Source organism: Psittacula echo, assembly GCF_963264785.1.
Source record: "Psittacula echo genome assembly, chromosome: 4".
In the NCBI taxonomy this organism is placed as follows: Eukaryota; Metazoa; Chordata; class Aves; order Psittaciformes; family Psittacidae; genus Psittacula; species Psittacula echo.
The window spans coordinates 46,072,255-46,099,254 of record NC_137738.1 but is presented as its reverse complement, the minus strand read 5'-3'; the positions used below and the strand labels follow the sequence as shown (position 1 = coordinate 46,099,254).

Sequence of the window (27,000 nt, the reverse complement as noted above, 5' to 3'; positions counted from 1 at the left end):
CGCCCCGCGCCACCGGCGCCGACCCCCGCCTCGTGCCGGCGGGAGCGGGGCCTTCTCCCTCCCGATAAGCCCCTCCCGCTTTCCCCGCCTGGCTCAGCTTCAGCCCTCCCCAGAGCGCTCCGCTTCCCGCTGCCGACAGCGCCCGCGCCTGCTCCGGGAGGAAGCGGGGCGGCGGCGGCTGGCGGAGAGGGACACGCCTTTCGCCCTCCCCGTCCCGGCCCCCCGGGCCCTGCCGCCCACCGCGGGCGCGGCGTCAGCGCAGCGCGGCCGCAACGGACCCGCCATGAGCCGGAGGTAGCGGCGGCGGCGCTTTCCGCAGCCGCCGCCGCCCGCCTCGCAGCGGCGGCGGCCGGGCCCGCGATGCCGAACCAGAAGGGCGGCAAGGGCAAGAAGAACAAGCGCGCCAACAGCAGCGGCGACGAGCAGGAGAACGGGGCGGCGGCGGGCGGCGGAGCCGCGGCGGCAGCGGGCAGCGGTGCCGCGGCTGGCGGCGGAGCTGGAGCGGCGGCGGCGGGCGGCGGCAGCGGGCCGGGCTGCGGAGCGGGCGGCCCGGCGGCCGCGGGCGGTGCAGCGCCTGGAGACGTCAAGAGCGGTGAGCTGCGGCCCGGGCCCAGCGGCCTCCCGGGGCCCGCGGTGGCGCAGGCGGCGGCGGGGCGCCTGGAGAGCTGGGACGCGCGGGCATATGCAGGGGGAAGCCGTGGCGAGGACGGAGGAGGGCAGCGGGACAGGCGGGCGCCGCCCCGGGCCCTGCGGCTGCCGCGGGGATGTCCCCTAAGTGCGCGGCGGGGCGGGGGGCTGCTCGCTGGGGCGTCCCCGCCTGCTGACCCGCCGGAGGGCGGGGGCCTCCGCGGCGGCGGCGCTGGGAGCGGAAGGCTGCCCGCCCCGCAGAGCCCGTCCGCCGTAGCTGCGGGCGGGCGAGGGGCAGCTCAGGGTGCGCTGCCGGGGGCCGGAGCGCATCCGCGGCAGCGCCTCGGCTAACTCGGTGCCCGGCTGCAAAATCCCAACTGTATTTCAGCACGGTTAAAAATGGAGTCTTACTTTTGGGTCCGTTTTATTTGCGTTTCATAGAGGTTGGGTTCGTCAGGGTGATGCGCTCACTTTTTACCAACCATTTTATGCTGACTTTGGTCGGCGGGCTGGTTTTGGGTTCAGAGTAATTTTGGTAAGGTGTTTTCTTGCAGAAACTTGAATTGCTGTCCATGTTTGAAGGCGTTCTTGCAAAACGGTATTTCGGGTTAAAAGTAAAGATAGGCGAGAATTTTATTGCAGTTTTTTTGCTAAGCCAGCGCCTCCCCCGAACCCCCCCCCCCCCGCCTCCCTCAAATCTTCGGTCAGCTGCTAGATTTACAAACCGAGGTGCAGAGTCCCTACTCTTTTTGCCTCTCTCAAATTGGTCTTCAGCATTTTACACCCGGAGCTTTGGAAAAAGTGGGAGGGTGGCTACAACTGGTTTTGTGCTTTGTGGCGGTTGTTTTGTGTCCTGCTGTCAGCGAAAGGGAGTTCCAAGAATCTCGCTTTGGGTTTCAAAATGTCTTGATTCCCGTGTATTATTTAATGGAAACTTTTCCTTAGAAATATTAGCAATTAATTACGAATCACTTTAGCTTGCAAAGTCTTTGCCAGACGGCTTTTATACGAATATTACTCCAGAGAATTGTGGAGAATGCTTAGAATTTCCTTTTTGGTTGATTGTTGGGTTTTTCTTTATTTTTTCACTATTTGCTCCAAGTGAGTGAACAAGGGGAAAAAAAAACCTAGCCAGAGTTAAGGGATTTCTAGAGCATTTCTGTTATGACTTCAGTCTGGTGATGTAATACGTGCGACATCCACTTGCAGGTGGTGTCTCACACAGACGCTTGACTTTTGTTTAGTTTTTGAGGTGAGGATAAACAGTGTTTCCAAATTTTTTTGCTCAAGCACAAGTGAAAGCAGAGGTGTGTTTATGGTGTGACTGTTCCCCTGGGGACAACGAGGTGGTTGGTGTTCCTTGCGCAGATGCCACTGGAGGTGGTGCCAGTGAATGGTAGCAGTACAGCTTGCTAGCTGGACAGGCTGTCAGTCTTCAGCTGTCAAGCTGCGTGTCCCAGGTGCCGTATGCATTCTTCCTCTGTGCTGGCCAGCTTCGTCAGGAGTTGAGGCTGCCTTTCGAAGAGCTAACATGGGATGCTTCTTTATTCTGTCTTCCTGCTTCCATATGACTTCAGTGGTCAGAAACATCCTCGGCTCATCAAATTTTCCCCCCTCCCCTTCCCTGCTCCTCTCACAACAGAAGTACAACACTGGCTTTAGCATTTGCTGGAAGTGCCTGCTCAGCACACCTCGTCTTTGCTGTGACAGGATCATCTAGTCATATCTTTCATTTAGATAATCATAAAGGCTGGAGGAGTGGATGTGGTTGCTAGCTTTATTTTACGTCGACTACTGCCCATCAGATAATCCTGAGCTGGACGTTTCATAAATTGTTTTCTCACTGATAAGTCCAAAGCTTTCAACAGTTTCGGTTCAGATGAAAGGGGAAACTGCTGCTGTCGTGCTGGGGAGCTGGGGGTCCAGCTCTTGTGTGCAAGGAAAAGGTTAGATAATGATAATGGATTCCCCCAAGTCTTCAAAACCGATGAATCTGAAATGAAGCTATGTAGTAAAGCCAGGGCCTCTGGGGCAAGTATCCCGTTACTAGACTCGAGAGGTTTGTAAGAGTCTGTGCACTTACAGTTGGTTACTTGATCACCAAGCAGTTTATGGAGGAAGTGCCTGCTGCAGTGAATTGTGAGGTTAATAGAGTTCTGCTGTACACAGTCAGCCCTATTCGCAGGAGCCTCTCTGGGTTGTGGATTAAGTATGCTGGGCACAGGGAAGTTCTTCACTGCTGCTTTTGGACCATTAAGCTGCATGCTGTGACTCGGGCTGCCCAGGATCACTGATCCTGTGGGTCCCTCATCTCTGGGCTCACTCTTCTCTCCTGCATCTTCACCATATGTTGTTCTAGAGTAATTTGCATGTGTCTGATGTTACACCACTCTCCTACTCTATCCTGGAAAAGTGGTAGATGATCATAATAACATAGCCTGTTTTCTTTCATGAATGTGACAAGACAGGAGTACGCAGAGATGAAAGCAGCAGATTTAATAATTGCAAAATTAAGACTGTCTGTTCAAACCTTGGCTTTGCATCATGATTTTGGAAAGACAGGCTAATTATGCAGTCCCATCAGGACCCTGCTTCAACTCAGGGAAGGGATAGTGGTTCAGATAATTTTTTGAAGTCTTCACAGTTCATTATGTGGTCCGGGTATTGTTTCTGCCCTCATCCGTTTGCCGTAATGAAACAGAATTTTTCATTTCCTCTGGGCTTCTCCGCGCAGCTCAGACTAGCGGTGCCATGTAATACGGAGCTGCTGTTACAGCACAGGTTTACAGTGGAAAGATGTTCCCTTTTACATTTAGACAAATTTAGTTGCAGTCCCCACACAATTTTCCCTCCAAGTGTCAGTCAAGTTTTGGCACGATGATTGAGAAATGTGAGCTGATTTCTCCCCTGCCCCAAGAGGGCGTCTGCTTATGCTGTTTTTTTGGAGGTGTTTTTATTTTCACATGTTCCGAGCTCAAACTGCAACTGAACGTTCCTAGACTCCCACATGGGAATTGGGAAGGTGGAGAGCATAACCACTGACCAGATGTGACAGCTTGTCTCCGTCTTGGACTGGAACTATTGTGATGATGCTCACAAGGAGGATTCACGTTCTGTAGCTGTGCCTTTGTTTCCTGTCTTACCATCGGACCAAGCAGGCATTCTGTATATGATAGATTAATCTTTTTTGACCAAAAAATAAGGGACAGGTCATGGAAGGGGAGGTATGTGGAATAGTTTAACAGTATCACAGTGCAGAGGGAAACTAAAATGCAGTGTCACAGAAAGCCTCATTTCTTAGAACCCCTGCCTTCAGAATGGCTGAAGGATGTTCCTAATAAATTTTCAGTCTTCTAGGTAATTTTCTGGTTTACTTTTCATAACCAAACTGGAAAATCTGACCTGTCATCATCTAAAATTATACCAGCAGCTCCATGGGACTGAGCACTTGCCCCTGACTCCAGTGTTGTGGATTGCCAGCGTTCCCAGTGGCAATAGTAGGTTATCTTCATCTGCAGGCATAAGTAAGTGTAAGAAGGCAAGACATTTTGTGGATACTTTACTCTGAGCAGCAGAAGAGGAAAATCCACAAGGCTTACTTCAGATCTGAGGGGCGCTGAGTGGCAAATTCCTTTTCTGCTTCTGCCTTGCTGAGCCTGGGCACTTTTAAATAGTTGGCTACAACTGTTTTATTTCTTATTGTATAAACTCCGTGCTCTGGTTTCCACGTATAGTTGTTTCTGACCCTAAAATTCTTTCTTCCATCCATTTTCTTTGCCTTATTTCCATTTTTGGCCTCATTGTGTCCAGGAGATCCCAGTCTTCTTCGTCTTCTTGATGGTTGCTGTCTTATCATCTTGCTTCACCCCTTGTCTTCATAACTCTAGTATCTCCAGCTTTGGTGCTGTAAGATGAGTAAAAAGGAGGAGCTGTCTCCCCTTATCTGTGCTTTTCCCCTTAAACATGGGGTTCATTAGAGCCATCTAAGTTAAACTGAAAAAATGTGACATAGCTATCTCTAAATCACTGTCCTACAGTGCACTGCCCCCTGTTTTAAAACTATTTTTTTTTCCCTCCAGCAGAAGTGAGCCCTCAAACTGCAGACATGGCAGAGCTGGTGAGTTGGTAGGTTGTCAGGTGGAGTGGCCAGAGGTCAGATTTGTACAGAATCTGTGGGCATGAGGGTCTCTAGGGGAGAAAAGGCTGTGGGGGAGCCAGTGGAGGTGGTTGCTGCAGGTCTCACTGGGGCACAGTTTCCCAGGAGTGGAATTCCTGGCATGACAGCTGAGGGGTTGTGCGAGCAGTGCCCACTCTGCTGGCTGGGCTCTCAATTTATCTGTAGTTAGCTGTGTGTAAAATGACCAGCAGTGCTTTTGCACACTCCTCACCTGGGCTTCACAGATTTGTAAAACCGGATTACTTTCATATGAAAATGCTAATGTGGGACAATATGAAGAAGAAAATCAGTCAGTGCAGCAGTGACCAATGTGTTGAAAACTGTGACTTGCCAACAATTAAGATTTACTAAAAAAGAAAAAGATGCTATCCTGGAGGTGGGATTGTTAAAGAAGGTCAAAAAATTTCTCAGTGCAATATTTTAAAATGTATTTTTAGGGCACAAATTGCTGTAGTATTTAGGCATGGATTAGTATTTGCTATCAAATGTTCCCTGCTGCATATAACAACCAGTTCCAGTTTGGCACTCTAGTGATGTTCAGTATTGGCACCTTCTTATTGCTTAGCTTGAGGGAGTCCTATTGATATCTGTGAGACCACCTGGAAAATTAAGTTTCTGTTCTGTTGCAGTGAGTACAAAATTTAATACCTATTAATTTTCTGAAGGGAAACCATTTTGCTTCATAATTCCATTGAGTTCTTCTAACTGCAGAAATCAGTTGAATGCAGATTACACTATCTCTATCAATGCAAATTGGGTTCGAAAGGACTTTCACGTTAGTTTTAGGATTTTTAAAACTATGCAATTACATGCTGTTGTAGCAAATGTAATTTGTGTACTGCAAGTCTTTGCAAATTGAATCATGGCTGTGGTATTACTGGATACAGTAAATTCTATCCTTTCATGCAAGAAAGTACACACCGTTTTTTTTTTGACAGTTATTTGCTATCAATATGGTTATCGGTACCCTGACAGGATTCTGTGTTCATGTGATTAGTCATTTGCTCAAGTGTAGTGCTCGCATGAATAAGGGTTAAGATTGATGTTTGTTAGGTCTTATATGAAGAAACATAGTTTTTGAACTGGTTGCTTTACTTTGCTTGTACTCATCTGGTATCTTCCTCCCAATGATCTAACAAGTAGTGACAAAATGATTACTAGTCCTTGGAAATATTTGTAAGTTTTTGTCAGCCTCGCTTACAGCCCTGCATATTGAGACATCCTTTGATGTTAAAGTACCGTGATGACTGGCAGACATCCATTTTTCTCTGCTTTTCTTCCTGCAGTGTATGTGAGGGGAAAAAAATAGAGATAAACCTTGCATCCAGGTCAGGCTAAAATACTCCAGCTAATCTCCAAGGTGTCTAAATTACAACAGCATAAGTGGAGCATGAGCTTTCTTTAAACAGTTTTGGTGGAAATTCAGATCATTTTGGAGAGGCCTTTTGAAGCAGTAATCTAGTCACCAGAGTGGGTAATTCCATGTAAAAGCTTGTGAGATTTTAAGTGGAGTACTGGCATTTCCCAGTAGACTTAGTGACATTTATCTTGAGAGCATTCACTTTAACCTCTATCTCTTTGTTTCTCCTGCAGTGGTAGAATCTGTCAGTCCTCCTTCCCAGGCTTGAGAGGGGTATTGCTGTTGTTCCTGTCTTGGAGGTAGCTTCAATCAGAACCCGGCTATTGAGTGTTCCTGGCACTCCCAGTCTCCATTTCTGTGGTACTGATACCCGTTTTGGGAGGAGTGTACAGTCGAGGTCTCTGTGCACTGCACAGATGCCAAAGATGGCACATGGGCAGGGCTGGGAGCCAGCACAGCATCATGAGGGAGGTGCCTTTTGGAACCGGCAGCTCCACATGCCGGAGCTGCTGTCTTGCAGAGACGCTGAGTACTGCAGCTAGGGTTACTGCGTCTCCCGATTCCTACTGAGTTTCTAACAGCTCCTTTAGCCTTTAAGCATGGGAAATAAAAATACTGTCTTACTGAAACTTGGAGAGCATAGATCGATAGATCTATCTATCGATAGATCGATAGCTCAGGCATCCCTAGACGTGAAACTAAAATAGGTGGTGATATCACTTGATTCAACCTTTTCTCCTTTTGCTTTTCCCTACTTCTGCTTTTGTGCTGAGTCTGGTGGCTAGCTGGCTCTCAATCTGGGCAAATCCAGCCTGTGGTGTTTACATCTGTGCTTGGTATTGGGCCATCTACTGCTTGCCGCGGTTGTCTCTTTATTCCCAGCGTGAGTTAGTATTTGCCACTAAAAACTTGCTAGGGCAGGTGCATTAGAGTCTGCTTTAATATTAGGCTGTCTCTTTCTCAAGGCACCAGAGTTACTTTTCTGTAATGTTTCAAGGTATTAAAAGCTATTGGAAGGCTACAATGAGAGAAGTTAATGGTGGAATACTTTTCTGTAAGGATGATTCATGTGCAGACAAAGCAACAGCCTCTGTTCAAAACATGTAGATGGCCCACCAGTCTTGAGACAGTCACTGATCTCTGCATTCACCATGATGAAGGCCACCAGAAAAATCCACCCACAGTGTGAAAAGTCTTTCTGACCCGGGCATGATTACCTGTGGCACGGAGGACCAATTGTTGCCTAACCTGGTTAAGACAATTCAGAATTCACATGGGAGTATCAGGAGTGCATTGGCATTAGTTGTACTGGTGCTGATACAGGTAGAGGCTCACGCCTGTTCTCTTTGTTATGGTGAACTGGTGATATTTTCAGTTGGATTGAGGGTATTACATCACAAACCAGGGCAAGATTTGTCCTATGCAGATAGGGTCTGTACACCCTAAGCAAAAGCCGAAACTGGTGATTTGAGTTGTTCTCTGTGTTTGGACAACAGGTATTAAATGGAAAGAAGTTGGCAAGATGATAACTGTACACATTATAGTGACTTCCACAAGAACATGTGAATTCTTATGATGGGTTTATGTGGCGCAGTAACTGTAGAGATTATAATGAATTCCACAAGAACATGTGAATTCTCATGATGGGTGTAAGTGGCGTAGGCAGTTGGTCCAGCTTGGAGCACAGTAAGCAAAACTAGGCACATGTAAGTGCCTATCCTCTTTCAGTTTGTACAGTTCCACTCTTGACTTTCTGACTTAGTTTGTTGAGGTGATGGTGGAACTGCAAATGGGTGGTTGAATAAGAGCCACAGATAACTGACTTACTCTGTCCCTGGCAATGTTCAAAGGCCAGTGCCTTGAGCAACCTGGTCGAGTGGGAGGTGTCCCTGCCCACGTCAGGGGGGTAGGTACTATAGGCACTAGATGATTTTAAGGTCCTTTCCAACCCTAACCATTCTATGATGCTGTGATTCTGTGACTTTCTGTCACATGCTAATTGCTGATTTCATAATCAGGCACTAGTTCTGACTGTGTGGTAAGTTAGAAGGTGTAAATGTGACAGGTATGAGTTGAGTCTTCATGTTTTCCATGGCATCTTCCCACTGCTGTGTAGTTGCTAGGCCTTTTTGTGTTTTTTTTCTGAAGAATCCCTTGGAGGCCAAGCCTGAAGTCAGTGTAAGTGAAGTGTGTGGAGATGGTTTAGCACCTACTCAGCCCTCCAGGAGACCCATTGTCTGAATTTCCAGGTGAACTGGGGTTTATCAGCTCCAAATTACCTTATTTTTTCTAGTCAAGGTGAGCACTTCATGTGACTTCTCACCTAATAGAACTAGTGCCATCTTGCACATGGGGTAAGCATGCCAAGGAGAGCTGGGCTGCTTCCAGCTTGTTCTCTTTAAGCCACTTCAGAGCATAAATATTTGATGCAACTACTTAGTCCTTGAGCTCTAGATTGGCTCATAAGTGTCCATATGTATGTGCTTACATGTGGAAAGCTATCAGCCAGGCTTCCATTTCGAGGAGGGGTTGTCTGGAGTCAGTGCCTCTTGGAAGGCAGGGGAGTCAGGTGGGTCTGTGCTGGGTCACACCAGCCTGAATTTATATGCTGCTCACTGAAGATGGACTGCTGACATTGGCTTCTCTTTCCAAGGACATAAGGGGGAATCTTGTGACATAGAAGAAAGCCTGTGTATAAGGTGGCTTGCCAGGTACTGCTGTCTTGTTTTTTCCGTCCTTGCTGGAGGATAATTGGAAACTTTCATCTCAATTGGTCTGCAAAGACTGCTGAAGTTTTGGAGAGACATCAGTGATCATCAGTGGGTGTTATCAATATATGCCATGAGCCAAGCTGTTCTAAAAGACTTCTGTTACTATTTATTGGCTGTTACTTGTTATTGTTGCTGCACAGAAGATCCAATCCTACCTTTTGTATCTACATTTTTCCCATTGCATTCTTCCTTCTGCCTTCAGGCTCCTGGGAAGGTGGCTGATCATTTCTGTATTGCTCTATTATTTGTACTGTTTAACCAGTTATATGTATGGCAGTACCATTTTGTCTTGGTAATCTTTTGAATATTAGATTGTATTCCAGGGCTCACCAAAGCAAACACTTTGGATAATTAGTGCAAGTTCTTTGTTCAGGCTGTTTTGTTGTTGTTGTGGTGGTTTATTTTATACAGCTGCATTGCTGTATTAGCAGAATAATATTGTATGACTTCAATTAAAATAAAGCTATGCTGATGGCAGAGGAAGTTCGGAAGATTCATGCAGATGGTTGGTAGGGAGTAGCCTTCCACAGAAATGACTCAGCTCTGGTTCAAGCTGGCAGAGTGAACAATTCTTAGCTGTTTAGGGCTGTGAAGAGAGCACTGTTAATGAGAAAGCAGTGGTAGGGTTAAAAGTGCTTGCTTTGCAAAGTATGTGTCCCACAGGTGCCGTTCTGACCTAGGTAATGTCCTGGCAAGTGAAGTGTCCTTGGCATAGATGATGAGATGCTAGAGTAATGGTAGGTGAAATGCAAGTAATGATAAGGGTCTTGCATCCGATCCAGTGCTAAGACCTTACCTCTTTTTGGGTTTTTCTTTAAGAATTTCTTCTTCCAGATCCATAACAGCCTGCTTCACCTGACAGTTGTTTTAAGGTGATAGTAGGGAGTAGGGCTGCCTCTTCCAACAGCTGCCATGCTTCTCTGTCTTCTGCCCCCAGCCTCACCACCTCCCTTGAGCTTTACCAGCAATAGCAAGTCTGGACTCTGAGCTGAAACCTGTGCTGACAAGTACAGGAAATAATTATCTGTTTCTGTCCACTGACTGAGAAACTGTGGTGTGTAACACAATGGATAATGTGGGAATGTGCTGGGGGAAGAGCGAATTTTGCTTTAGGCGTCTGCATTGAGGGCTTGGAACAAATGGGAGCAGTCACAAAACTGAAGTCATGGAGTCACTGCATTTGGCTTGCTGGGTGCATCTTTGCTTTTGTGATGGGTGTGTAAACCGAAGTAAACAATATTCTCCTTCATTTACTTAATCAGAGTCAAGTTCCTCTGGCAGCTGTTGTTCTGCTGCTTTCATTTGAGTCATAAAACAGGAACAGTAGTTTTCATTTACCTTGTTTCTGGTTTTTCTTTTGGTTTTGTTTTTGTTTTTAAAGGTAGAATAGTTACTGTGTTGGGTTTTTTTGTTGTTGTTGTTGTTGAAGGTGATTTATCTCATCTGTTGCTATTCCTGGGTTTTATTAATGCTTATAAACCTGAAAGAGGAAACTGAGAAAAAGCCAGACACCCAGATCAGCTCCTTTGCAGTATTCTGTCATGTTTTTGTTTTTGAAAGAAAAGTTATTTTTATGGTAGTTCTGTCAAACATAAAACATAACCTTGTTTAAACAGTGAGCTACCTTTGCTCAAATGTACATTTGTTTGGAATATTTTATGTTATTTCTGTTTTAGAGGACATTTATGTGCTGCCCTTTGCAGCTATTTTCTGAATTACTGATCAAAATCACTACACTAGAATATGTTAAAACATTTATTCTTTTATGTGGAAACCTAACTTCTTGAAGGAAGCAGTGTGCAATTGCAGTTGCAACTTGGCAGCCTGTCTATTACAGCCATGCACTTGTGTCAAAATGTCGAAGCCGTTCTGCTGCACAAAATCGCACACTGTCTCATTTTGTTCTCTTAGGCAGTGAAAATCATCTTGAAACTGAGAGGTAAAATAGAGTCACTTTTATGGTCGTTTAGGTGTTATTTCACAAAGGTCTGCTGGGAGAATGGATGCTGCTCTCTCATACCTCATAATCTTCCATTTTTCTGAAGTTCGGTTTCACAACTTTGGTGAGCTATTAGCTTCTTGGAAGCAAATTATTTTTAAGTGACAAACCAGCTTGGTGTTGCAGGTGTAGATGGGCAGTTTGGTCATGTGAATTTCTGTTTACTCCCCTTTGTTGTCCCTCTTCACAGTAATTCTACTGTTATCATAAAACATTTAAGATGATGATTCTAGCTCTGACTTTGTGAAGAATAATTTCAAAATACATTTCTAATAAATGAGAAATAAAAGGGCTTCGTAACAAGAATTTTTAAAGTTTTGTAATTCTCTAATAAATGCTTTGTCTCATTTACAAAATTATTAAATAACCCAGAGCGCTTCCAAGGGTGTGAATTGATGGGATGAGCTCTTTACATCTGCTAATATGGCTCCCATACTAAATGATCTGAATGTAGTCTCTTTTGCTCTGAAGGTGTATCTGTTACTGTTAACTAGGAAAGATGCACCAAAAAATTGCTTTGTTTTCTTTTTCTCATTTATTATTTCTGTAGGAACATGTGGTATGATTATGTTTGACAGGAGATATGAATGGAGAGAAGTCTGCAAGGGATGTTCAGTCCTGCACAGTCTGTTTTGTACAGATAAACCTGCTGGAATTTGAAATATTAGGCAGAACCAAATGTTGGCTTCAAGTTTCTGTATGCTTTTCAGGTAGTGGAATGGTTTATCAAGGCCTTCTCCAAACCAGCAGACTTTGCAATAACAAAACTGTATCAGTGAAAGCAGGGGCTTTGGCTGGCATGGTGTTAACCTTGATGTGGCAGAGATACCTATTGGGTTTCTGAAGTATTAGTGACAGTAGTGAAATGTCAGGTGAGTGCCCAGAACAGGTGCGTAGGGACCAGCTTCTCCTCTTAGCGATATTTTCCAGAGTGATCTCTGTGCCAGCATTTAACAATTCGGTCTTTTGCATGGGGAATGGCTCTTTGTTCCGTTGCTTTCTTGTAGCAGCTCTAGACTTGCTTTTGCTATGGTGATTGTTTGACCAGCCAAATCAAACTGAGTAGATAGAAGATCAGATGAAGGAATGTCATCTAGTAGTCACTTAGTTAACTTAAATGTTGAAAATGACATCACTGTCCAAAATTTGAAGCTTCTTCCTGCCCATAGTTATGCTGTTTGGGAAGTTCCTCAGGTAATGTGAAATCTGTAAGTTCTCAAGGAGAAGCTGGAGAATATCCCAATCCACAGTTCTTCTACTAACCAACCAGGAAAAACGGGAAAAAACTGTTGAAAGTCACCTTTACAGCAGCCTCTAGACACCCAGTACATAATGAAGAGGCTGTGAGCTTCTAAGGGAGCTGGAGATCATACGTTTTTGCATCTGAACCCAAAAACATATTCAAAGGCTAATCAAGGAAACTCTTCTTTTTTAGTTGGTTAAATACAGCAGTTTGGATGACAAGTGTAAATCTTTTATTCTAAAGCGGAGATCTCTAGACTTGTCTGTATAGTAACTTTCTCTGCTGTCAGCTATAATTATACCTGCAACTGCTAGAACATTTACACTCTGAAACATGGGGGGGCCCATAAATGGATTTTTGGCATGTTCTTTCTTCCTGCCTCCTGGCAGTAGTGGAAAGGAATATGCACGAAAATAGATGAATACAGGAAATGTGTAAGTAAGTGAGAACTGTTCATATTGGTACCTCCGGTATTTTGCTGCACATCTGACTTCTGCTGATTTGCCTTTAATGGTTTCAGTTTAACTGGTTTCTCTGACATAAATTGCATAAGGTCGCTATAATTGTAGACTATGCTTTCAGACCCTAAATATGATGAAAGAATCGATCGTAGGATCATAGAATACCAGCTTGGAAGGAACCTCAAGGATCATCTAGTCCAACCTTTCTAAGTAAGCATGACCTAGACAAGATGTCTAGCCCCCTGTCGAGCCAAATATTAAAAGTAGCCAGTATTGGGGAGTCCACCACTTCCTTGGAAAGATTATTCCAATGGCTGACCATTCTCATTGTGAAAAAGTTTCCTCTTGTGTACAACCAGAATCTCCCCAGGAGTAACTTGTGCCCATTACCACTCTTATTTTCCATGTAATTCCTTGTAAAAAGGGAGTCTCCATCGTCTTTGTAGCCACCCTTTAAATACTGGAACATGATGATAAGGTCTCCCCTGAGCCTTATTTTCTCTAGGCTGAGAGATTAGTCATTGGTAGCCAATAAAATTCATGCTTCTCAAAGGTATCTCAAAATCTGCGTGTTCTTAGTGGGTTTTTCAGAGATCTGAGACAAATAGTGAGATTATCGGTGTCACATGCGTAGAAGGAACTTCCGAAGAGTCCCTAGGGAAAGCCTCTCATCTCTGTTCAATTTGATAATTTGTTTTTAATGACTGAACAAATTCATATTTTGAAACGAAATAGGCTTTTTTTGCTTTAAGAGAATGTTTCTGGGGAATGTGCTTTGCCTGTAGTTTATAGGCCAGTCCCTGAAGGAAAGGTGTTGCAGAAGATTCTCCTTGCAATTGTGCTGCTTCTGGCATTAGAAATGGAGGCAGAGAAATGAGGTGAAGATGTGGTATCTTCCAGGAAATGGCTTGGGAACATTTTCTCATGCTCTTTGTGCCTGTCTCTTCTGGGTAAATAAGTCTTAAGAGCTACTTGAATTTATAGAAGGTAACCCTGAAGATTTTGTTTGTTTGTTCATAGCTTTTTAACAAAAACTTGATGGGAAGGGACAAAGCCACTAGCATGGCAAAGATACGTTGTTGTAAAGCATGGCGTGTTCTTTCTTCCTGCCTCCTGGCAGTAGTTTGTGTATTGCTGCTGTAGGACAGGTAAGGCTGGATAGTATGTCTGTTAATGAGAGTCTGAGTAAAAGTAAATGTAGCAGCATAACACCTGCAAATTATGTTTGATTATTTGTGCTGGCATGGACAAGAAGGGGATTAAAAGCAATGGAACCAAATGGTGGGCTTTTTCCCTGATTATCAGAGAAATTTAAAGTCCTAAGGGCAAACAACTAAAATCCTGGATCACAGCAGCCTCTCTCCACAAGGCTTGGTGTTAGCTCTTTTGAAAGTCTTGGAGCTCTGGCTCAGGCTGGAAACTACAGGGAGCCATTTCCTCTGTTTTGCATGGGATGAGGTGGCACTTCAGCACGAAAGACCCTGAGGAAACCTGCTCGTGTTTGAATGCGGCAATATAGAAGTGAAAAGGCATCCTGCCAGCCCTGTTGCAGTAGTAGTTTTTGGTGAAGTGGAGGAAGTAAGAAGTCAGAAATACAGAGGATAAATATTTGTAATACTTGGGTAAGCATCTAAAAACTTCATAACTAGAAACTCCAAAGATTAATAGGAACTCCAACTGAAAATTTCCTGTCCTTTCTCTGCCTCCCAGCTGCCAGTGAACAGCCACAAATGCAGTCATACGTAGTCTGTGGTACTTTGGTGAGAAAGAGGAAAACGTTGCTGGTGCATAAACGCAGAACAGTTTTTGTAGAACATTTTTGTTTAGAAGCTGATACTGTTGCAGGGAGATAATTGAAATAAACTGTTCTTTGCTGAAGGATATAGCAAAGGCTGCTACTTTGCTGCTAGTAACACGTGGCATTTGTTTTTTTCAACTTGTCTGTGTTGTAGGACTATTTGATTTGTGAAATTTAGCTATCCAGGAGGTCAGTGATGGTAGTATAGTCTATAGTTGCCTAAGCAATGTAACAAAGGCCCTCCTTTCTGTAGTGGGAACACAAGCTGTTTGTCTTGCTTTTTCAAAGTCCTCTGCTTCCTCCTTCTCTCCGAAGCTATTGTCTCTTGCTCAGTCCCAAAGAAAAGATCAATTCCTGCCTCTCCCTGTGATTGCAAAGCCAAGCTGTATCGCCTCCTTGTTTTTCAAACAAACATCTGTGTGTTCTCCCCATGCTGCCTCTCAGGCTTAAAAGCAACCTTCCAGAAACATCCACAAAGCTTTCTCCTCACTTCTTAAGGCCTTGCAACAGTATCCACAAACCTTTGAGGAGGGCTAATGCTTCTGAGGTGCTTTGAGTATTAAACAAGCTGTAACGTCATTTTGTTTCTTTATTCCCTCATTTCCATATCTGTTTTCACGTACTTAACTTTTTCTGGCAAAGACTGCTATTTGCCCTAACCCACAGCTAGTGCTTGTGGGCTCTTTGATAATATAGATCATGAGTAAGAGCTCAAATGCATGTTTAGCACAGTGTTTGAAAAAGTATTGTAATAAGTGGGCTGTTAGGTTATTAATGCATCTGTTTTATCTTCCACAGAAGCTCCTTGTGCTACTCCACTGATCTGTAGCTTTGGAAGGCCGGTGGATCTGGAGAAGGATGACTACCAGAAGGTTATATGCAACAACGAGCATTGTCCGTACAGCACCTGGATGCACCTTCAGTGCTTCTATGAGTGGGAAAGCAGTATCCTCGTCCAGTTCAATTGCATTGGCAGAGCCAGGAGCTGGAATGAAAAGCAGTGTCGCCAAAACATGTGGACAAAGAAGGGCTATGACCTAGCTTTTCGCTTTTGCTCCTGTCGGTGTGGGCAGGGTCATTTAAAGAAGGACACTGACTGGTACCAAGTAAAGCGAATGCAGGATGATAAGAAGAAAAAGTCCGTGTTGGAGAAGAGTGCAGGAAGGTCAATGGCAGAGTCGGCAGAGGAGGCCAAAAAAGGCAGGCCAGCCAACAAGCCGCAGAAAGGCTTGAGTAATGACATCCAGCGAAGGCACTCAATGGACAGGCAGAACTCCCAGGAGAAGGGTGTCATGGGTGGCAGCTATGCCATCCGTTCGCCTTGTGTCTCTCCTGGCCAGTCCCCACCCACTGGCTACTCTATTCTTGCCCCCACGCATTTCAGCGTCCCTCGTTCCTCCCGATACCTAGGAGAGTTTCTGAAGAACGCCATTCACCTGGAGCCCCATAAGAAGAACATGGCTGGTGGGGGCATGTTCAGGAACACGCATTTTGATTATGGGGCAGCTGGCTTGCAAGCACATAGGTCAGGACACTTTGATGCCCCTGTGCAGTTTTTGAGAAGGCTCGATCTGTCTGAGCTGCTTACTCATATCCCCAGGCATAAATTGAATACCTTTCATGTGCGGATGGAAGACGATGCCCAGGTGGGCCAAGGGGAGGACCTTCGGAAGTTCATCCTTGCTGCTCTTAGTGCCAGCCACAGGAATGTTGTAAACTGTGCACTATGCCACAGGGCGCTGCCAGTGTTTGAACAGTTTCCGCTGGTGGATGGGACCCTGTTCCTTAGCCCATCGAGACATGATGAGATTGAATATGATGTTCCCTGTCACCTTCAAGGTACAGGTTGTCTGTCAGTCATGCTAGGTTTCATTAAATGATGGAACTGCCTTCTGTGCCCTGTACTCCCCAGTGTAGGTTTTCATCCCAATTCTGCGTTTTAAGCAGTTGTGTAGATTCTGAAGTCACATCCAAATTAATCACATGGATCAGATTGAAACACTTAGGAGGAATTACCAAAAGCAAATGCTGCATAGAAAGATCCATGCCTTGTGTTTCGGTTTACAACTAAAATGTTTCTCATCTGGATTTTAGGTAGATCGTGGGAAGGTTTCCCAGCCAATCTGTTCTGCAGCATGTGTGTTCTGTTTTATCTGTTGTGAACTTTACTCCAAGATATGCATCAACCTTTCAAACAACCTTTTATATTTAAGCATGCTGTGCTGCAGTGTGGGTGAAGGTTATATTTGTACCACTGGTGAGGTGAGATGCCTCTCATCTGCTTTCAGACTGGAGAATGTCAGTTTTGTTTTATAGCAGACTGTTTTGTTTTTTTTTAATAGGGAAAGGATATAGTCTGGCCTATGTTAACACTGACCTGGAGAGGCTAGACATAGTAAAAGTAAGCTTTTAATATGGTGGGTTGAAGGAGCAAAGGCGTAGTGAGGGTTTTAGACTTACTTCCAAACTCCTACCTGTTTGAATTGCGTTCTGATCATGTCCCAGCTCCGAGCTGAGTTGAGACCAAGGAATGTATTACTTTTCTCCTCCTAGAGGAACAAATGGATGTGGGCTAGGATGCGCATCAGCTCTTCCTGAAAGCTGTGCCCCAAACTAAGTGATCAGGGTGGTACATGGCAAAACATGCCTGTCCTGCAGCCTGCTGGCAGCCAGCATGGCTCAAATCAGTCAGAGAAAGTATTCATAGTTGGGTGTTCAAAAACATAGAATTATACGTCGAAAACGGTGTTGGGAAGGCACTAATGAGAGGTATTTTAACATTTCAGTTTCTCTCCTTTCAATAAATTTATTATATGCTATGCATGGTTGCAATACTTGTTATGCAACATTTCTTTTGCTCAACAAACTTTGTATTGTTTTCTTTCTTTCTTTAAATCATTACGCACTAAGTTACTGAACTGTATTCATGCTAACATTATTGTTTCTGTATTGCCTAATGTACTAAAAGAGAAGAAGTGAGAGGCAAATATACAAGCGAAAAAAAGCTCCAGGATGAACTGAATGTATGTGTGTGAGATTACAATGCCTATTTGCTTTCATGGGGAGGCATGCACAATGTGCTTGTGATTTCATCAGTACTAAGAGCTGGTTAGCAGTAGTGAAACTCATCACTCTTTAACATTTCCAGCTAAGAATGAAACTCTGCAAAAATATGTCTTTAATTAATTGCTCCTTACCCCTTGGCTGATACATCTGAAAAACTCACTCAGGCAAGATGCTGTGAATAATTAATTGTTAAAATTTTTACCTCCTTATCCTGGGTAAAATCATAGAATCATAGAATAGTTAGGGTTGGAAAGGACCTTAAGATCATCTAGTTCCAACCCCCCTGCCATGGGCAGGGACACCTCACACTAAACCATGCCACCCAAGGCTTTGTCCAACCTGGCCTTGAACACCGCCAGGGACGGAGCATTCACAACGTCCCTGGGCAACCCATTCCAGTGCCTCACCACCCTTCCAGTAAAGAATCTCTTCCTCATATCCAATGGTTTATTATCACAAGTACTCTTTGAAATGAAATTAAGCCTTTAAGGTACGGTTCCAGGGTGTATGCAAAATCACTTCTTTTATTTCAGGCATGTTTGAGATATGATGTGCCTCATTTCCTACATACAAAAGAATTTAAGCAATGGGGGAATACAGTATTTTAACTTGCAGGAACAGTGCAGAACTTCAGATGGGGAATATTATTTTATCTTCTTGCACAGCACAAGTCTTCTGTGCGTGAAATTATTTGAATGTTTCTAATCTCAAGTGTTCACTTTAGGAACAGAGCTTATTATGTTTGCACTTCAGTCTCATCACATCACATTTTCTAGAGCTGAACACACCAGTGAGGAATAGCTCAATTTTTGCCAGCTCATACTAGCAAGTTTATTTTGTATATACATTTTAGAAAGAATCTGGTTTTTACTTCTGATTTTTCTAAAATAACTAGCTGAAAAACCAAAACAAATTTAAAATCCAAACTATTAATTTTGTAAGGGTATGGTATGGACTAATCATAAATTGTCAATATTTCATTCCCTTTTATCTAGAAGAGGTACAAGATGTGTGTTCATTAAATTACAGGTTGTGATGTGTTTAGTACTTTGACGCTAAAGAGCACAAATCACAATCCAAAGTAAACACATACTACATGCAAGTAGTAAGTCCTGTTTTGTAGCTGATCTGTAACTGCGCTTCTTCTTAGCTTTGTCTTATATAGCAGTACAAAATAATGGTGTATTACAGATTAGTACTCTGTGACAGCCCACTTCTACTAGCCAACTACTAAACCAGAAATGAATTCAGTCACTACAAATTGTGCATAATCTAGGTGACAGATCTCCATAATTAATGCAGGACTTTTTGTTTTGTGTGAAATTTGCATCTTGGATTTTGCATTGGTGAGTTTAGTCACATTTATGTAGAGAAAATGCTTCATTTTCAAGTCCGAGCCACTTGATTTTTACGGAAGTCAGTATAACTCAGGTTTTGAAAGTGACTGTGCATACAAGCCTAAGTCATGATAGGGTTCAGTAGATTTGTACTTCTGAATGGCATGTTAAAGTCTGTGTATGTGAAATACATATAATGTTTGTAAATATACTTAACATTCAGAAAAAAGTACATGAAAGAAAATGGCTCATCTTGCTGTTGCTTTTTTCCAGGAGAAATATCAGGTCTTAATTCCATCTTTGCTGGAAGATGTTGGCAAGTTGTTAAATGAATCTGTACCCAGCTTGCTAATAAGCTTCAACACTTCTCCACTTTTTCTGTCAGGTAGAGGTGAAGCTAGGCACAATCCTGGTTTTGGAAACACTACAGCTGATCATGTAGCTTAACCTGGCATCTGTACATGGAGTTTCAGCAACTTCTTTTATAAAATATATTGCTAAGCTGTATCAGCAAATGGGGGAAGGGAGGGTGGTCAGGGTGATAACTGTTCCTGAGTTTTACATACATGGAAAATAGCGTCAATCAAGCCCTATGCATTTCCCGTAGAGAAATATTTTTTACTTTATCATTTAACTTTAAAAAAAAAAAAAAAAGATTTTAATAAGGTATGATTTGTATCACTACTGGGCAGATAACACATTGCAGGAAATGTCTGTTTTAATCTTCTGTTCTAGTCTCCTTAAGAAGTGTCTTTCCTGTCCACAGGAAGGCTTATGCACCTTTATGCTGTTTGCGTAGACTGCTTAGAAGGGGTTCACAAAATTATCTGCATTAAGTGCAAGTCCCGATGGGATGGAAGCTGGCATCAGCTGGGAACTATGTATACCTACGATATTCTGGCAGCATCTCCCTGTTGTCAGGTTAGTACTGTATGTAAATAAGACTCATAAGGTGAAATTCCAACTGCTGATAAATATAGCCAGGGTTTATGTATCTCTCTTCCTTTCTCTTCCTCCATCCTTCTTTTCCAGCCTGTACCTGTGAGTGCAATACAAGAGAACTGACCAAGTTCCTGTGCTTTTGTCTTAATTTATGAGGCCCAGTGGCCTATAGCTAGACAAAGGCCAGTGCAGTGATCAGTAGTTATGTTTTTAAATAAAGCCCCTTTAAATGTATTAACAGTTAAATCTGATGTTTAGAATTATCACTAGCAAGTATGTTCAGTATCTGGTATAATTCCAATAGTAACAATTTTAATAACAGTTGCACATTTCCAGCAGATGTTTCATGTATGCAGGTTTCTTTTAGTTGGTTGAATTGTGTTTTACCAGAATTGTAGCAAAAAAAAAGCTAATGGAATGGAAAGATCTAAAGTGTCTTTGTGCTTAGAGGTTACCCAGCTCTGCTTAATCTTTGCTGTGGTTGACTCTGGTGATGGTACTCTGGCACAGCCTGCAGCAGCTTATTTTTCCTTAAATGCTCACTGAATCTATACCTTGGGTGAGAAAGATCCAAAGCCTGGGATTACTGCAGAGTAGACGTGTGCCTGAGGGAGCAGGATCATCAGCATCCAAGGAAATTGTTCATGTGATGGGCAGAGCACTCTGTTGTGCAAGTAGGGGTAGACAGCCATGGAAAAAGCATTTGTCTGAGAATAGCCCAGTGGTCCACTGAGATGCTCAGGAGAGGGCTGTTGCTTTTGATGTTGTTACTGACTTAGGACAAGAGCCTCGCAAAGTCGCACTCATTCAAAGTGTGATCACTTCATGGTAATGTGTGTGCTTCAGAGCAGTCTGAAATACCATTTTGTCAGTATGTGAAATACCATTTTACTTTACATTTAACATAGTGAACAAAATGTGTTGCTCAAAAGACAAGTGGTATTGCTGCTACTGGTTAAAATGACATTGACAACGATTATAACTAAAGACAGAGATACTGCCTCCAAATTTAGTGCCTCTTGAGACTGTAACCTTTTTTAAAAAATAGGCATTTCTAAAGATAAACCACTGATGCTGATATGCTAGCTCTGTAAAAGCCAGCAAATTTAAATGTGAATTGCTTCTGTTGAATGTACAAGACAAGAATTAAGGTCTCATTATACAAGAGCCTTAATTATATGATTAATGGATAGTGTGACAGTACATGGTAAGTAATAGAACTGACTATGAAATCATTAGCCACAGTGACTGTGATTGCCAGATAACGTGCATTATTGTTTCACCATGATTGCTACAGATGATTCCATGCATACAGAGGAATGACATTTAAATATGATATATGATTTATTGCCCTGTTAATTTTATTTTGAATAATTGCATACCTTATTTCAAAGTATTTAATCACACATTACAAAAGGGCATGTAGGATAATGAATTGCAGCCGCTACAGATTACTAGCACCTTGTTGATGTACTGGATAGTAGCAAGAGGGAAAACAACATTTTACTGAAAAAAATTCCTACAAATCCATACCGTACTAGATTGTGTTTCTTGAAATTTCTGCTTTTCAAGCAGAGCAGATGGCTGTGAAGCTGGTGGTTTGTTTCTTTTTGAGTCTTCTCTCAATGGTAATAGTACTTTAATAATTTCTTCTTCTTCTCATCCCAGGAAATTCCTTAAATCAAGATTGCCATAGAAAATGTTTTTTTGTTCTTTACAGTGAAGAGCTGAAGCTTTCATTAGTGTATTGGGCTTTAAGTGAGTTTAAGCTATGGTGCAGCTCAGGCCCCCACTGATCATTTGCTACCTTTACTCTTAAACTCCTTTACAGTCTCAAATCCCTTCTGCTTCTTGTGCGTATTTCAAATGGTCTGCTGAGCTTTCACACCGCCTGTTGCTTTCTTTACATCAGCTGGGCTAGGTTTCTCAGCTAGGTTTCTTCTGAAGACTTACTTTTTTTGTTACTGCTGAACATTAATAGATCTGTCTATCCTCACCCTTGACCTTTAATTATTTCTCATATCCACCCAGTTAATGTTGGATTTTATAGAATACTTTATGTCCTTGAAGTGATGTTTAGTTTGTATAACCTGATATGTATTATAAATGTTTAAATAGATACTTACACCATGCTGTGCTGATAAAGTAGATCGAGTTATAGATTTGTTAAGCCAAAAGATTAAAATGCTGATGTATTTCATAGATCATGTTCAAACATCAGCCTAAACAGTTGAATTGCACGGCACAAATATAAAATTTCTCTCTTCGCTTCGGGGCTTCATTAATGATTTACTGAGACAGCACTTCTTGTGCTGGGGATTGAGGAATTCTCTCAGAGATTAAGCAACACAAAACAATCATTTGCATAAATAAACTTTGAAATTCTCTACCTCCCGTCAGTCAGAATGGGAGGTAACCTACTCCCCAGAATTCAGTGGTGGTATTTCATGTGGAAAGCATGTATGCCTGCGAGTTACCAGTCCTGGTGAGGAATGTCTTTACCATCAGATCCCATTATTGCTGGTTTCCTGACTTACCCCTTGTCCTGCCAGAGAGGGCAGGGCACGGGCTGTGCGTGATGCCCTTGTTTTCAGTGGTGAATATGGTTATTTCAAAAGGGATTTTTTTGTTTCTTTGTGTTTTTACAGGCTCGACTGAACTGTAAGCACTGTGGGAAGCCGGTAATAGATGTACGGATTGGCATGCAGTATTTCTCTGAATACAGCAACGTCCAGCAGTGTCCTCACTGTGGAAATCTAGACTACCACTTCGTGAAGCCATTTTCTTCCTTTAAAGTTTTGGAGGCTTATTGACAAAAGCTTTGCTTTAGTAATAGCTATTTTATGGGTATTTCAACTTTATTACCTATCTTTTTATAGGATTCATTCTGTGATGAAATTTAATTTCTTTTCTAACTGAAAGAGCAGCTTCTTTGTGTACATATTAATATGTATATATACATGTTGTTAAAACCAGAATCCTCCTGACAAGTTCTCTGTGAAGGTTGGAGGCAAGCCAATTTAATGGCCTTTGAATATATCCCGTGTCGGGGGTAAAGTTCAGCTAAAAATGATTTGGGTTTATTTTTTTGTACAATTGTAATACAGTTTATAGAAAGGGTGTGGGGAGACAGACAGGACAGAGAAATATGTCCTTTTGGAAAGTGGGTAATTGTGTAGGGGCTGTTGTCGCTCCAGCTTGGTGGAAATGGGAAATCCCTGGAAAGAAACCATCCTGTTGCTATTGAATTCCTTCAGCCTTTTGCATCGGTTCCCACGGGCATAGGAGCTGGCCCTGTGCTGCCAGTCACCTGAGCAGGCTTTCTTTCAGATTTCCTGAGATGGGGTAAACTAAGGTATCGTGACAAGTGAATGTAAATGTATGCCAGAAAATGCAATCTTGAAATGAATTATATTTTTGGCATAGTGTCTTCCTGCTGTGTGCGTTTGATGTGTGTTGCCTTCACTGACAGACCAATAGTGCTGCTTCCACCAGGGCTGTCATTGTGCCCAGCCAGCTCATCTGTCTATACCAAAACAAGCTGGAGATCTTAAAATGCTTTATTTAAAGGTGTTTCTTCACAGCCATTTTTTGGGGGGGAGCAGGCTGAGCTGAATGGGGATGTGTTTGTATGTGTCTGCTGGGGCTGGGGCTTTGCTGTCTACTGCAAACTGGTGTGGCTGGTGTGGAAGGAGGACCATGAAGCAGGATCTGGGGTGTCAGACCTGTAAGAGCTGAGAGGTACTGAGTAAAAAATACGGCATCGCTTTTTATGACAATTAGTTTCTGCACCTTTGTCTTCCAAAATGGCATTAAGTCCAGGATTTAAAAACTTGGAGACTATGCAGACTTGGCGTATTTACTTTCTACATGCCTCTGTGCTGTATGAAATAGACTATGCATTAGTCAGTGAATTTGTATCAGAGGGCTTGGCTCTGTAGACTCTGCGGTTGTTGTAGACTCTGCAGTTGTTGTTTCTTGGTTCCCATTTCTTCCTTCCTTAAATAAAACTTTTAAAATAGGTCATCAATCTTTCGCTTGGTTTCTCGAGGCAATTGAGATTTACAGGAGAGTTGGGGTATTTTTTGCTTTTCTCTGTAGTGTATTTGTGGAGTGTTTGTCCACTTGAGAGGTGTGGGGTTTGTTTCTCTTTATGAGGCGGGATTATTTTTTGTTTCTTCTGAAGTTTATTTTGTTTTTTTCTGAATAAGAATCTTTTTAAGGAGTGTATCTGTTGAAATCATGATCCTGAAAATGGCCCTGATACTCTGCCACCCTGGGAAAGAAAACAAAAAAATCAGATGCCAAACAAGTGCTTCATATGCTGGTCTGGGAATTATGCTTTCTGCTAAGTTAAGAAATTGATGTGCTTATAAAACTAGAACTGAATATCCATGTTTCTTTGTGCATGAAAATGCCAAGTTCACAGTTTTATTTCCTGGCTGTCTTCACTGCAGAATTAGGTCCTTTTAGCATTAGCCATTCTTCGAGTAATACTCAAGCTGCACAGAGGGCTTATGTTAGTACAGATGACTTACTGCTAACTTGAGTGGTAATGTCTTTAGAAGCCAGCCAGCAGATGTTAATGGTATTCTCGTCTGGACTGTGTATCTTGTACAGTTACACAGCCTAGTTAGCTGTGCAGTGAGATTTCCCTTATGGAGAACAATCAAATTATAACTTGAATTAACTCCTCAGGGAGGATGAGCCCTTCAGCTTTGATGGTGTGTTAAGCAACCTGATGGAGTTAGGGTGTCTAACAAGGTTTGGAGTCACGTTGCCTGGCAGTACCATGAGACCATGAGAACCAGACCAGACGGACAATGGGTAGACTGTTCGAGCAGTCTGAAATCACACAGCAAAGACAGCTTTTGTAATGAGAAAAAGTAAAGGATACATCTGTTACTGTAGCATTTGTTCTTGAGTGTCAGTCACTCACGCTGTGAATCTAGGGTGTTAATTCCCACATGGGCTACATGGTGCTCTGTATCCACTTTTTATGCACTTGGAGAGGGGAGGTGTCATGGTACAATGCACATGGTAGGGGAGATGTGGGATCTGGAGTCCTTCTAAATACTTGTTTATTTGGTTTCCTTAGAGTAGCTTAATTTATCATTCTGTTTTTTAAGTACTTAGATGGCTCTCCAGACATGGATGTGTGACAATTGAGAATGAGTAGACATGGAAAAAAGGAATTGGCTAGCTTTAAAAACACAATTGTGTGCAAGGTTGTAGAGGATATTCAAGTCAAAGTGAAGAACACAGCAGACTGAGAAAAGGGGAGGGGGTAAGCATATTTAAAGTCTTAACAGTGACAAGGACTTATGTACAAATTCATCCAAGAAGACCATTTGGTTCTCCATCAGCTTTTCCTTTTAATTCTGCTGTTCAGTGAATCTTACCTACCAGTGGAGGAAATGCCTGTTTTCTTGCGAAACACATCTCTCCACTGGAGGCTAGCAGCACTCCTGGCACTGTAAAAATGATCCTCGATGGAAACCAGCTGAGCTACAGAAAGATTCCTCTGAGCTTTCAATCCAAAGTAAATTGTAGAGAATGCTTTCCCTGCTTCTTGCTGGTACTGAAAACTGGTCTTCGGTTACTGCAAAATGCAGTATTTTCTGTAACATACATCAGATGTCAGTGAAGCAGTCAGGCCCACCCTTTGGCCATGAGAGTTTCAGCTGGGCTTTGCGTAAGTGGAAAGGCAAAGGTAACTTTTTTGAGACCTAATAGCTACTTCAGAGTTTAAACTGGACTGCAGTTGATTTGCTTTCTGCCTTGATGAGCACTGGAAGTTGTCATGAGCTTTTAAATGTGTCAAAAGGGAAATGATTTTCCCCAGCTCCTTGCTTAGCTTATTTGGCTAAAGTTTATTCTTCATTACCTTTCATTTTTCTGATGCTGTGTGGTTTTTTTTAATCTGGCCTGTGATCAGATTAAATTGTGCCTGAAATACGGTTTAGAAAAGAGAATACAGTCCTCTGGATTCGGAGGTCCATTCTACTCTTCTTAAGTGCACGATGCTCCTTGAGATAGTAATAGGAGTTGCATGTGCAAATGCTTTTCTTTCCAGTAGTTAACTGTTTTCCATAGGAGAGGCTTGCATTTAAATAGACTTCATGTTTTGGATGTGTAAAAATGAATTAATCCATCAGTGGGATGTTATAATTTTGATAACCATAGCTAACATGATGGACATCTTTCACATGCTGATGTGTAATTTGATGTCTACCAAGGTGAACAGCCTGAAATTCTTGTTCTGCTTAATGCTGCAGAGTCATTAAAACTACAGTATTCTATAGCCAGCCCATAGACTATCCTATAGTCTATTTCCATTAACATCTCCAATAGTGAGCATTGTATTCATTATGAATTTAGTTGGGAAAATAGGGAATATTTCTACAAGGGAGGCATCTAACCCAGTTTCTCTTTTTCTCCTTTTTTTTTTTTTCTTTTTTTTTTCTTCCTTCTTTCCCATGTACTCTTCATTTTGCTGTACTAGGTAACTGAGGACAAACACGTTGTAAGGTCACTGGTGAGAAAACCCCTCAAAAATATACTTGTCCATAAAGGTTTCTTGTTGAGACATTCTTTGCACTTTTGCAGATGGGAGAATATGTACATAGCAAATGAATGTTGATGAAATTAAAATAATTGGTTATGATATCATTTACGTGTGGTGTTAGAGAATATTTTGTTGTGACTTCTCTGTATTAAAAAGTAATAAATACCAGACAGCTAACAGTGTGGGTTCTTCTTTCCCCCTTCTTCTCTTGACTGTTTATTACTCCTGCTCTTTATAGAGAAACTTACTCTAGTTGTCCCAAGTATTAAAAGAGACAGGTTTTCAGTGTCAATTAAAATGAAGCTTTGATGTCATACTGTACTAAAAGGGATAGAGGGAGGCGATGTGTCCCCTTGCAAAACCGAAGTCTTGTTCACTTTGTTGACATAGAAATGCTCCCTCTGTAGTGTAGTGTGTCCTCTAGGAGCTGATTCAGGAATACCCGTGTGCCGCACCGGCCATTGGCCGTGGGGATGAATAGAGGACAGAGTGTTGAATCCTTCGTTTCTGGTTGAGTCTGTTAATGGAAATATGCCCTCCTGTGCCTGAGAAATATCAGAAGGGCCTCTAGGGGGGAACACAGTAGGGCAGCACAAGGCAAAAGGTTTTCTACGTTACAACTGAACACTTCATCTTTGAAACTCTGTTGCA

At 42.7% G+C, this 27,000-nt stretch overlaps 1 protein-coding gene across 2 annotated transcripts; it reads left to right on the top strand.

The window, feature by feature from the left end:
• The first annotated feature begins 200 nt into the window (after positions 1-200).
• HECA (hdc homolog, cell cycle regulator) lies at positions 201-26,526 on the top strand. 2 transcript variants are annotated; one of them, XR_013956603.1, is made up of 5 exons: positions 201-592; positions 15,235-16,275; positions 19,606-19,760; positions 22,430-23,136; positions 26,287-26,526. XR_013956603.1 is itself a non-coding variant. In XM_080615439.1 (4 exons), the coding sequence occupies exons 1-4, from the start codon at positions 361-363 to the stop codon at positions 22,592-22,594; spliced, it is 1,593 nt and encodes a 530-aa protein (XP_080471565.1). In that variant the 5' UTR covers positions 201-360; the 3' UTR covers positions 22,595-26,526. The 2 variants fall into 2 exon arrangements, 1 of the variants encoding a protein (XP_080471565.1); XM_080615439.1 differs by having other exon boundaries at positions 22,430-26,526.
• Positions 26,527-27,000: the final 474 nt, after the last annotated feature.

Bases quoted from the DNA above. Each gene is read 5' to 3' on its own strand.
- HECA (XM_080615439.1), top strand. From the start codon at position 361: ATGCCGAACCAGAAGGGCGGCAAGGGCAAGAAGAACAAGCGCGCCAAC. The intron at 593-15,234 runs GTGAGCTGCGGC...TATCTTCCACAG, and splicing joins GCCTGGAGACGTCAAGAGCG to AAGCTCCTTGTGCTACTCCA. The intron at 16,276-19,605 runs GTACAGGTTGTC...TCCTGTCCACAG, and splicing joins TGTTCCCTGTCACCTTCAAG to GAAGGCTTATGCACCTTTAT.